Here is a 12,329-nt window from a genome sequence, read left to right on the forward strand (position 1 = left end):
CAGTCCATGCAGGTAACAAAAGCCTCCGTACGCTCTGGCCCATGTTCATATCACGGAACAGTCCCTGAGTTTTCTTGAGCAGCACCAACAATGTACTGACGTGTGTTCTGTGTCCTTCTAGGTGTCCCTGAGGAGGAAAAGATGTGGGCCGTTCCTGTCAGGAGGCAGCAGGATGTTGCTGAGGTGAGCTTGCCTGTCTTTCCCTGAGGAACACAAGTCATTTCTTAGCGTCTTTCCAATCAACGTCTGTTGTAAATCAGACAATGTACTTTTTAGATGATATTGTTACTTTCCGGGGTGGGGAGTGTGGAGTATGGGTGCCTCTTGTCAAATGTAACCTTGGCAGGGGGACATTCCCCACTGGCAGTGCTAAACCTGGTCATACACAGTGTCAAAGGATCTTTTTCGTCAGCAGCAATTTTTCCTGCTTGGGTCAGGAATTTTGTAGTCAGCATCCTCAGTGGTCTTCAGAGACACATCCCCAGGAAACAACAACTTCTGACGGGCATGCTATTCATTTGCTACTGGGGACCTTTGACTCAAGCACTGTGTGCCATCTGGTTCCTAAAGTCCGTAGGAGAATGAAAGCCCAGTGCAATGAGAGTTCATCATGATCTGACCCTGATGGTGTTTCTTTTCTCTACAATCAGGTGGCCGCGGGAGCAACGAAATACGGTACGTATTTTGGAATCAGTCCCCTGCTGATGAAATGATCTATGTGGTCAGGAAGTTGGGATATTCCTGCTGGCATCAGTCTGGAGAGCTACCCTGACTCTAGGTTCCCTGTAGGACAGAGGCTTGAGGGTGTGGAGAAAAGATAGATTTCCCAGGGGACAACCTATGTCCATGTTTACAGTGTGAGGAAGACAATGTATTCACTATGTGTTGTGTTTCTGTGTGTGTGCGTGGGGGTCTGAGGGTGACAGAAACTGAAGGACAGAGAAAGAGACAGGGAAAAACATAAAAGAGAAAGAGACACATGCTTTCATGAGACAGAGAGAGAGGAGAGAGTGAGAGGGAGAGGGAGAGAGACAGGGGGGAGACAGAGAGAGAGAGACAGACAGACAGAGAGAGATGAAGGGGGGGGGTGTGTATCCCCAGGGGATATGTGTCACTGACCCTGCACAATACTCAATGTCTAGTTTCTCAACAAAACTCCTCATACTGCACACTATACGGATTATTGCTGAGCGTGGCTCAGCAGTAACATTCATTCCATGCAGGCAACCAAAGCCTCCATACGCTGTGGCGCATTTTCTTATCAAGGATCACTCCCTGCGGTATTCTTGAGCATTACCGACAACGTACTGACATATATTCTGTATGCTTCTAGGTGTCCCTCAGGAGGAAAATATGTGGGCCGTTCCTGTCAGGAGACACCAAGGTGTTGCTGAGGTGAACTTGCCTGTCTTTGCCTATGGAAGACACGTTGATTACTTAGTGTATCTCCAGTCATATTCGGTGACATAGGACTATGTACATTTTACATGATAGCATTCAATTCCATGATAGACAGATTGGTGAGTGGTTGTCTCTTGCCAACTGTAACTTGATCAAGAGGACATTAACCACTGGCAATGCCAATCCTGCTAAGAAACAGTGCCATATGATCTTTTCCTGAGTAGCAATATTTCCTGCTTGGGTGAGGAAGTTTGTAGTTGGCACCCTAAATTGTCTTCAGAGACACATCCCCAGGAAAAACAACTTCAGACAGGCATCCTATTCATTTGTTTTTGGGGACCTTTGACTCAAGCACTGTGTGCATCTGGTTTCCTAAAGTCCAGAAGAGAACCAAAGACCAGTGCAACGCGTGTTCATCATGGTCTGACCCTGATGGTGTTTCTTTTCTCTACATTCAGGTTGCCGCGGGAGAAACAGAATATGGTATGTACTTTGGAATCAGTCCCCTGCTGATAAAATAATCTAGGTGGTCAGGAAGATGGGGCATTCCTGCTGGCATCAGTCTGGGGAGCTACCCTGACTCCAGGTTCCCTGTAGGACAGAGGCTTGAGGGTGTGGGGAAAAGACAGATTGCCCAGGGGAAAACCTGTGTCCATGTTTACAGTGTGAGGAAGACAATGTATTCACTGTGTGTGTGTGAGTGTGTGTGTGTGTGTGTGTGTGTGTGTGTGTGTGAGTGCATGTATGTTTGAGTCAGACAGAAACTCAGGGACAGGGAAGGAGACAGGGAAACACACCAAGAGAAAGAGACACACACATTCATTAGAGAGATGGAGAGAGAGACAGAGAGGAGAGACAGCGAGAAGTGTGCCCTTCCCTAGGAGATATGTGCCACTGACACTGCACAATAACCAATGTCTACATTCTCAAAAAACTCCTCAAACTGCACACTTCAAGGAATACTGCTGAGCGTGGCTCAGCAGCAACCTTCAGTCCATGCAGGTAACAAAAGCCTCCGTACGCTCTGGCCCATGTTCATATCACGGAACAGTCCCTGAGTTTTCTTGAGCAGCACCAACAATGTACTGACGTGTGTTCTGTGTCCTTCTAGGTGTCCCTGAGGAGGAAAAGATGTGGGCCGTTCCTGTCAGGAGGCAGCAGGATGTTGCTGAGGTGAGCTTGCCTGTCTTTCCCTGAGGAACACAAGTCATTTCTTAGCGTCTTTCCAATCAACGTCTGTTGTAAATCGGACAATGTACTTTTTAGATGATATTGTTACTTTCCGGGGTGGGGAGTGTGGAGTATGGGTGCCTCTTGCCAAATGTAACCTTGGCAGGGGGACATTCCCCACTGGCAGTGCTAAACCTGGTCATACACAGTGTCAAAGGATCTTTTTCGTCAGCAGCAATTTTTTCTGCTTGGGTCAGGAATTTTGTAGTCAGCATCCTCAGTGGTCTTCAGAGACACATCCCCAGGAAACAACAACTTCTGACGGGCATGCTATTCATTTGCTACTGGGGACCTTTGACTCAAGCACTGTGTGCCATCTGGTTCCTAAAGTCCGTAGGAGAATGAAAGCCCAGTGCAATGAGAGTTCATCATGATCTGACCCTGATGGTGTTTCTTTTCTCTACAATCAGGTGGCCGCGGGAGCAACGAAATACGGTACGTATTTTGGAATCAGTCCCCTGCTGATGAAATGATCTATGTGGTCAGGAAGTTGGGATATTCCTGCTGGCATCAGTCTGGAGAGCTACCCTGACTCTAGGTTCCCTGTAGGACAGAGGCTTGAGGGTGTGGAGAAAAGATAGATTTCCCAGGGGACAACCTGTGTCCATGTTTACAGTGTGAGGAAGACAATGTATTCACTGTGTGTGTGTGTGTGTGTATTGCTGAGTCAGACAGATACTGAGAGACAGGGAAGGAGACAGGGAAACACACTAAGAGAATGAGACACACACATTCATTAGAGAGACGGAGAGAGAGACACAGGGAGGAGAGACAGCGAGAGATGTGTCTTGCCCCAGGAGATATGTGCCACTGACACTGCACAATGACCAATGTCTATATTCTGAAAAAAACCCTCCTACTGCACATTTCAATGATTATTGCTGAGTGTGGCTCAGCAGTAACCTTCCGTCCATGCAGGTAAGGAAATCCGCCGTATGCTCTGCCCATGTTCCTATCAAGGAAAAGTCCCTGAGCTTTCTTGAGCAGTACTAACAATGTCCTGATGTGTGCACTGTGTCCTTCTAGGTGTCCCTGTGGAGGAAAAGATGTGGGCTTTTCCTGTAAGGACACACCAGGCTGTTGGTGAGGTGAGCTGGCCTGTCTTCCCCTGAGGAACACAATGACTTTCTTAGTGTCTTTCCAATCAACTTCTGTTGTAAATTTGACAATATACATGGTAGATGATATTGTTACTTTCCTTGGCGGGGAGAGTGGTGAGTGCTTGTCTCTTGCCAACTGTTACCTTGGTGAGGGGGACATTTACCAGTGGCAGTGCCAAACCTGGTGATAAATAGTGTGTTAGGATTAATTTTATCAGAAGCAATTTTCCCTGCTTGGGTGAAGAATTTTAGAGACTCTATACTAAGTGAACTTGAGAGACACATCCCCCAGAATATACAACTTCTGACAGGCATCCTATTCATTTGCTTTTGTGGCCTTTGACTCAACCACTGTGTTCCCTATTGGATCCTAATATCACCAAGATGTAAAGAGTGGTGCAATCAGTGTGCCTCACCTTCTTACCCTTATGCTATTTTCTTTTCTATAGTTTCCTGTGGTCTCTGGAACCATGGAGAATGGTAGGTATTCAGGAATCAATCATTTGCTGTCTTTAGTCAGGGGAGTGCTTCTGATTTTGGGTTTCCACTGAAAGGAGGATCACAGACGTAGTGACAAAGCGATTTGTCGAAGGGTAAACCATGTTTATGTGTGTACAGGCACTCATGTGGCATTCAGGTAGTGAGTTTCTGTGCGTGGAGACTGGGTGAGTCTCTTTGTGAACTGACAAGTGTGTGAAGTGAGCATGTATGTGCTTGTATGTGGTCTCTGTGTGAGAAGTTTATGTTCCTCTAGATTAACATGTCCCTAAAGAGCACAGTTGCTGGTGTGAACTTTGCCATTCATAAGAAAAATCCCATCACCGAGCTTCATGATGTGTGTCTGTATGTCAAAGGATATAAATACGGACAATTTAAATATAGTTAGTATATTATACACCAGATATAGCTTGTTTAGGCTGAAAAAAGTCCTATTAATAGCCAGGAAAACATTCACAGGATTCTGAACGGGAAATATGTTTTCAGAATCCATGGGAGTCTGTGAATCATGACTTCAGTTCAAGGTAGACCTCAACTCCGAGGAGGCTGTTTCATTGCCTTCAGGGCACTTGGATCGATCCTGATTAAGGAGAAGGAGCCCTAATGGTATCTAATTGGCCTCTGAGGAAAGGAAGCTTATGGAAGTGATGAATGATGGAGGGGTTGGCATGGGCTGTGGGGATGGGGGCTGGACGGGGAGACGAGGCCCTTTAACCCCCAATTCCTAGTACTTTCTCTCACGCCTCTACTTTCTGAGGCAGACCCTGAATTTCTAGGCTGAGGTTGTCATCAGTAATAATTTCAGTCCTTGCTCCTGATCCTCCTTGTGTGGGGCACCCGCCAGTGCCGAGACTAGAGTGATCCCAGAGTCCTTGCTCCATCATACTTCAGCAGTAAAGGGATAACTGCCCCAGGGTTACTGCCTTCCTGCCCCTCCTATCCTTTCTAAAAAGGAGATTCAAGGAGCCTGGGAAGGAATCCTCCCCCTCTTAGCTGGAGGGCTGGGGCAGGTGGCCCCTGGTGCAGGCATATGCCACACCCAGTTCTGGAGGGCATCTGAGAAGAGGATCCTCCAGCTTCTAGAAATCCTTTCTTTCAAGATCTTAGTGTCTCATGGGTGTGGAAGATAATGCCTGCTGTGTGTGGTCAAATGCAGGAATGAAACCAGCAGCCAGGCTCTAAGGGTCCTTGCTCCTTCAAATACTTCAGCTTGAAAGGGTGAGAGCACGGTCCAGGGTCTTGGACTAGATGTTAAGCGGGAAATATTGAGGGGTTGCAGAGGGAAGACACGAAGGACATCCAGGCTATGTGAGGGTGGGAGGGGACACCACGGTGGCAGGATTATTTGAATCAGTGTAGCATCAGCACCTGGGCCCAGCCTTGTCCTCACCGAGGATGACATTTGGGCTCCTTCTGGGTGGGATGAGGCAGGACGAGCCGCCATGCCAGGTGAGGGTATCGTATGGACATCTTCCTAAAAGCCTGGGGAGAGGGGCGTCCTTCCTGTGCCAGCCTCTTCTCCATCTACCAGACACTTTCATTGGTGGACACTGGGGAGGAGCAGACAATGGAGTCAGGTCTCCTGTTCTCCCACCTGGGACACGCCAGCAGGGATGGAACCAGGGTCAGGCCAGACACAAGTACGTTTCCAGGCCTGATCCACCTGGCCAGGAGGGACCAGTTTTCACTTTTCACCTGCTTCTGGCCGTCACCTGACAGCCAGTCCTTGTCTACACACTATTGGCCAAGGGTTGTCTGGCTGGAAACACATTCATACAAAAGGGATCTCATCCCATGTGACCAGGGCAGCTGTAGAACATTCTAGTTGCAGAGGAGGTGAGAGGGGCACAGGCTCCAGTGCACAGGGAGCTCAGCAAAGTGGTGGGGGCTGATCCCAGAGTGGAGGTGGTCCTTGCTGTGCTCTTTCCTGGCCCGAGGACATCAGTGTGAGAGTTTGTCTGAAAGGTATGGGAACTGACAGGTCCAAATACTGTCTCTGACCTTCCTTCCACTCACGGGCACAGGAGCCATAGCTCTGGATGGTCACTGCAAGGGCACCGACAGCCTCTCTGTCATTGCTCGTCCCCCAGGGGCTCAGCCCTAGGCAGCCCATGTTTGGCCCCAATAAACGCCTGCTGTTCACAGCCTTGGGCTGGGAACTAGTTTAGGGGCAGAAATGTCCCTCCTCAGCTCACCCAGGCCTGTTGGGCCCCACACTATGCTAGCTGTCTGCCCAGGCACTGGTCCAGATCAGAATGAGAAGGGTGGGCTCCTGAAGACAGTGAGGTACTCCCCCTCTGCCCCGCTGCTCTGATTACATCCAGCATGAGTGTGGGGGTGTCATGCTCTTCACTCTGTTTATAATGTGCCCCTGCTGGGATTCCCCTAAGACCTGGGTGTTGACCTTCCATTCTAAGTGTCCCCAGGGCCTCACGCAGTGGCTGCCACATATGCATGAGCCCAGGGAGAACCTACCAAGGAATGGTGAGATCAGGCCAGCAAGCTCCTCTGCAGAGACCTCCAGGACTGGGAGGTCACGTCTTCCTCATGTGTACATCCTAAAGCTGTGCTATCCAGGGCAGCAGCCACTTGCCACATAGCCATTAGCCGCACTAGCCACGTTTCTGGTGCCCGGCAGATGCATGTTTACAACGCAGAACATTTCCACCCTCACAGAGGATTCTTCTGGGCAGCTGCTCTGAGCCGGGCACAGGGTCTGCTCGTGGAACCCACCAAACCCTATGTCTGTCTGTAACAGTTGGAATGTCAGGTTGCGCAGGTGGCACCTTCTTGCGCGGGTGAGAGCTATCATGATCCAGTGCAGCTGGGGAAGTACCAGATGAAGGGGGATCCTTTCTCTTGCTTGAAGGTTTGCAACTGTGGTCAATGCCTTGTGGAAGGGCTCTGCCTTTGCCAAGCCCAGGGAAGGTCTGAGGACCCAGAGGAAGGGCAAGTGATGCCGGCTGAGCCAGCATGGCCTCACAGGGAGTTGCAGGAATGGTGGACCCCTGTCTATAATAACCTGCTTGCTCATGCTTGTGTCTCTAAAGATTGGGTGTTGGAGAGCCTGTCTGACTCTGGAACCGATGATGAATAGTCATCAGATAGGGAACTGCACTCAGGTAGGAATCAATGGGAGAGGGTTTCTGGGAACAGCTGGCTTATACCTGCTGCTTTGTAGACTTAGAGTGGGAGGTATGAAATCAGAAAGACAAAGCAAGGATGTGCGAAGCCTTGTGTTGTTCTTTTAATATAATAGCAGCGTCTTTTAATAGAATAGATGTGTTCTCCCTCTGGGCTTTGAATGTACTCTGTCTGTAACCAGCTTTTTAAAGTTTGTTTTTTTTTTAACCAAGTTGGTTAACATATAGTGTAATAATGGTTTCAGTAATAGAATTTAGTGATTTATCACTTCCATAGAACACCCAGTGGTCATCCGCACCAAGTGCCCTCCCTAATGCTCATCACCTATTTAGTACATCCCTCTACCCAACACCCTTCCAACAACTCTCAGTGTGTGAAGAGTTAATCAGTCACTTATGGACTGTCTCCATCTCTGTTTTTACCTTATTTTTCCTTCCATTCTCCTATGTTCATCTGTTTTGTTAGATTCCACACATGAGTGAAATCATATGATATTTGTCTTTCTCTGACTGACTTAATTTGCTTACCATAACACATTCTAGTTGCATCCACGTTGTTGCAAAAGGCAAGATTTCATTCTTTTGGATCATGGAATGATATTCTATTCTATGTAGATAGATAGATAGATAGATAGATAGATAGATAGATATAGATAGATAGAGATATAAAAATAGGTATCTATATACAGACAGATATATGTATCTATATATTCCTTATCCATTCATCAGTCACTGGACACCTTGGCTCCTTCCATAATTTGGCTATTATTGACAGTGCCATTATAAACACTGGGGTGCATGTGCCCCTTTGAGTCAGCACTCCTGTATCCTTTGGATAAATATCTAATCATGCAATTGCTAGGACGTAGGGTAGCTCTCTTTTTACTTTTTTTGCAGACCTCCATACTATTTTCCGGAGTGGCTGCACTAGTTTGCATTCCCACCAACAGGGCAAAAGCGTTCCCCCTTCTCCGCATCCTCGCCAACATCTATTGTTACCTGCGTTGTTAATTTGAGCCATGCTGACAGGTGTGAGGTGGTATCTCATTCTGCTTTTGATTTGTATTTCCCTGATGATGACTGCTGTTGAGCCTCTTTTCATGTGTCTGTTAGCCATCTGGTTGTCTTCTTAGGAAAAACGTCTGTTCGTGTCTTTTGACCATTTCTTCCCTGAATTCTTTGTTTTTTGGGTGTTGAGTCTGGTAGTTCTTCACAGATGTTGTAAACTAACGCTTTATCTGATATGTCCTTTGCAAATACCTTCTCTGATTCCACCAGTTTTGTTGGTTGTTTCCATTGCCGTGCAGAAGCTTTTTTTATCTTGATGAGGTCCCAAGAGTTTTGTTTTTGTTTGTTTGTTTTGTTTTTGTTTTTGGCTTTTGTTTCCTTTCTCTCCTGAAACATGTCTATTAAGATGTTGCTGTGGCTGAGGTCAAGAGGTTGTTGCCTGTTTTCTCCTCTAGGATTGTGATGGTTTTCTGTCTCACATGTAGCTCTTTCATCCATTTTGAGTTCATTTTTGTGTATCGTAGGTAAGCGGTCCCATTTCATTCTTCTGCATGTCACTATCCTGTTTTCCCAATACCATTTGCTGAAGAGACTGTCTTTTTCCATTGGATATTCTTTCCTCTTTTGTCAAAGATGACTTGGCTATACACTTGTGAGTCCATTTCTGGGTTCTCTATTCTGTTCCATTCATGTATGTCTCTGTGTTCGTGCCAGTACCATACTCTCTTAGTGATTATAGCTTTGTAACATAGCTTGAGGTCTGGAATTGTGATGCTTCCATGTTTGCTTTTCTTTTTCAACATCACTTGAACTATTCGGGGTCTTCTCTGGTTCCATACATATTTTAGAATTGTTTGTTCTAGCTCTGTGGAGAATGCTAATGTTACTTGATAGGGACTGCATTGAGGCTGTAGATTGCTTTGGGGAGTATCAACGTTTGAACAGTATTTTTTCTTCCAATCCATGAGCGTGGAATGTCATTCCAATTCTTTGCGTCTTCTTCAATTTCTTCATCAGCTCTCAATACTTTTTAGCGTACAGATCTTTTACCTCCTTGGATACGTTTATTCCTATGTATCTTATGGTCTGGGATGCAATTGTTAATGGGATAGATTCCTTAATTTCTCTTCCTTCTGCTTCATTATTGGTGTATAGAATGCAATTGATTTCTGTACATTGGTTTCATATCCTGTGACTTTGCTGAATTCATGGAACAGTTCTAGCAGTTGTTTGGTGGAGTCTTTTCTTTTTTAAATATGAAATTCATTGTCAAATTGGTTTCCATACAACACCCAGTGCTCATCCCGAAAGGTGCCCTCCTCAAAGCCCATCACCCACTTTCCCCTCCCTCCCACCCTCCATCAACTCTCAGTTTATCCTCAGTTTTAAAGGGTCTCTTATGGTTTGACTCCCTCCCTCTCTAACTTTTTTTTCCTTCCCCTCCCCCATAGTCTTCTGTTAAGTTTCTCAGGATCCACGTAAGAGTAAAACATATGGTATCTGTCTTTCTCTGGATAACTTATTTCACTTAGCGTAACACTCTCCAGTTCCATCCACGTTGCTACAAAAGGTCATATTTCATTCTTTCTCATTGCCAAGTAGTATTCCACTGTGTATATAAACCACAGTTTCTTTATCCATTCATCAGTTGATGGACATTTAGGCTCTTTCCATAATTTGGCTATTGTTGAAAGTGCGGCTAGAAACATCGGGGTCCAAGTGCCCCTATGCATCAGCACTCCTGTATCCCTTGGGTAATTCCTAGCAGTGTTCTTCCTGGGTCATAGGGTAGATCTATCTTTACGTTTTTGAGGAACCTCCACACTGTTTTCCAGAGTGGCTGCACCAGTTTGCATCCCCACCAACAGTGCAAGAGGATTCCCATTTCCCCGCATCCTGTCCAGCATCTATAGTCTCTGGATGTGTTCACTTTAGCCACTCTGACTGTCGTGAGGTGGTATCTCAGTGTGGTTTTGATTTGTATTTCCCTGACGAGGAGTGGTGGCATTGAGTATCTTTTCATGTGCCTGTTGGCCATCTGGATGTCTTCTTTGGAAAAGTGTCTATTCATGTCTTCTGCCCATTTCTTCACTGGAGAATGTGTTTTTTGGGTGTGGAGTTTGGTGAGTTCTGTATGGATTTTGGAAACTAGCCCTTTGTCTGATATGTCATTTGCAAATATCTTTTCCATTCCATCCGTTGCCTTTTAGTTTTGCTGACTGTTTCCTTTGCAGTGTAGAAGCTTTTCATCTTGATGAGGCCCCAATAGTTCATTTGTGCTTTTAATTCCCTTGCCTTTGGAGATGTGTCAAGGAAGAAATTGCTGCAGCTGAGTTCAGAGCGGTTTTTTCCTGCTTTCTCCTCTAGGGTTTTGACGGTTTCCTGTCTCACATTCAGGTCCTTTATCCATTCTGAGTTTATTTTTGTGAATGGTGTAAGACAGTTCTCTAGTTTCATTCTTCTGCATGTTGCTGTCCAGTTCTCCCAGCACCATTTGTTAAACAGACTGTCTTTTTTCCATTGGATATTCTTTCCTGCTTTGTCAAAGATGAGTTGGCCATACATTTGTGGGTCCAATTCTGGAGTCTCTATCCTATTCCATCGGTCTATGTGTCTGTTTTCGTGCCAATACCATACTGTCTTCATGATTACAGTTTTGTAGTAGAGGCTAAAGTCTGGGATTGTGATGCCTCCCGCTTTGGTTTTCTTCTTCAATATTACTTTGGCTATTCGGGGTCTTTTGTGGTTCCATACAAATTTTAGGATTGCTTGTTCTAGCTTGGAAAAGAATGCTGGTGCAATTTTGATTGGAATTGCTTTGAATATGTAGATTGCTTTGGGTAGTATTGACATTTTAACAATTTTATTCTTCCAATCCATGAGCATGGAATGTTTTTCCATTTCTTTGTATCGTCTTCAATTTCCTTCATAAGCATTCTATAGTTTTCAGCATACAGATCTTTGACATCTTTGGTTAGGTTAATTCCTAGGAATTTTATGATTCTTGGTGCCATTGTGAAAGAAATCAGTCACTTTATTTGTCTTTCTGTTGCTTCATTATTAGTGTATAACAATGCAACTGATTTCTGCACATTAATTTTCTATCCTGCGACTTGGCTGAATTCATGTGTCAGTTCTAGCAGGCTTTTGGTGGAGTCTGTTGGGTTTTCCATGTAGAATATCATGTCATCTGCAAAAAGCGAAAGCTTGACTTCATCTTTGCCAATTTTGATGCCATTGATTTCCTTTTGTTGTCTGATTGCTGATGCTAGCACTTCCAACACTATGTTAAACGACAGTGGGGAGAGTGGACATCCCTGTGGTGTTCCCGATCTCAGGGGGAAAGCTCTCAGTTTTTCCCCATCGAGGATGATATTAGCTGTCGGCTTTTCATAAACGGCTTTTAGGATGTTTAAGTACGTTCCTTCTGTCCCAACTTTCTCAAGGTTTTTTTTATTAAGAAAGCATGCTGGTTTTGTCAAATGCTTTTTCTGCGTCGATTGACAGGACCATATGGTTCGTATCTTTTCTTTTATTAATGTGATGTATCCCATTGATTCATTTGCAAATGTTGGACCAGCCCTGCAGCCCAGGAATGAATCCCACTTGATCATGGTGAATAATTCTTTTTGTATGCTGTTGAATTCGATTTGCTAGTATCCTGTTGAGAATTTTTGCATCCATATTCATCAGGGATATTGGCCTGTAGTTCTCTTTGTTTGCTGCATCTCTGTCTGGTTTGGGAATCAAGGTGATGCTGGCTTCATAGAATGAGCCTGGAAGCTTTCCTTCCCCTTTCTATATTTTGGGACAGCTTGAGAAGGATAGATATTATCTATGCTTTAAATGGCTGATAGAATTCCCCAAGGGAAGCCATCTGGTCCTGGATTCTTATTTGTTGGGAGATTTTTGATAACTGATCCAATTTCTTCGCTGGTTATGGGTCTGT

The 12,329-nt window shown here is 45.4% G+C and overlaps 1 protein-coding gene across 1 annotated transcript in view; it reads left to right on the plus strand.

Moving 5' to 3' along the window:
- LOC105260390 overlaps positions 1 to 12,329 on the plus strand; it is a 31,776-nt gene that overhangs the window by 11,196 nt on the left and 8,251 nt on the right. Inside the window, exons 19-26 of the mRNA XM_045051619.1 lie at positions 122 to 183; positions 651 to 675; positions 1,334 to 1,395; positions 1,860 to 1,884; positions 2,513 to 2,574; positions 3,042 to 3,066; positions 3,658 to 3,719; positions 4,181 to 4,211. Coding sequence (XP_044907554.1) covers positions 122 to 183; positions 651 to 675; positions 1,334 to 1,395; positions 1,860 to 1,884; positions 2,513 to 2,574; positions 3,042 to 3,066; positions 3,658 to 3,719; positions 4,181 to 4,211 — 354 coding nt within the window. The remainder of the gene's footprint in view (positions 1 to 121; positions 184 to 650; positions 676 to 1,333; positions 1,396 to 1,859; positions 1,885 to 2,512; positions 2,575 to 3,041; positions 3,067 to 3,657; positions 3,720 to 4,180; positions 4,212 to 12,329) is intronic.

This window comes from Felis catus, assembly GCF_018350175.1.
Source record: "Felis catus isolate Fca126 chromosome F1 unlocalized genomic scaffold, F.catus_Fca126_mat1.0 chrF1_random_Un_scaffold_34, whole genome shotgun sequence".
Taxonomy (NCBI): Eukaryota; Metazoa; Chordata; class Mammalia; order Carnivora; family Felidae; genus Felis; species Felis catus.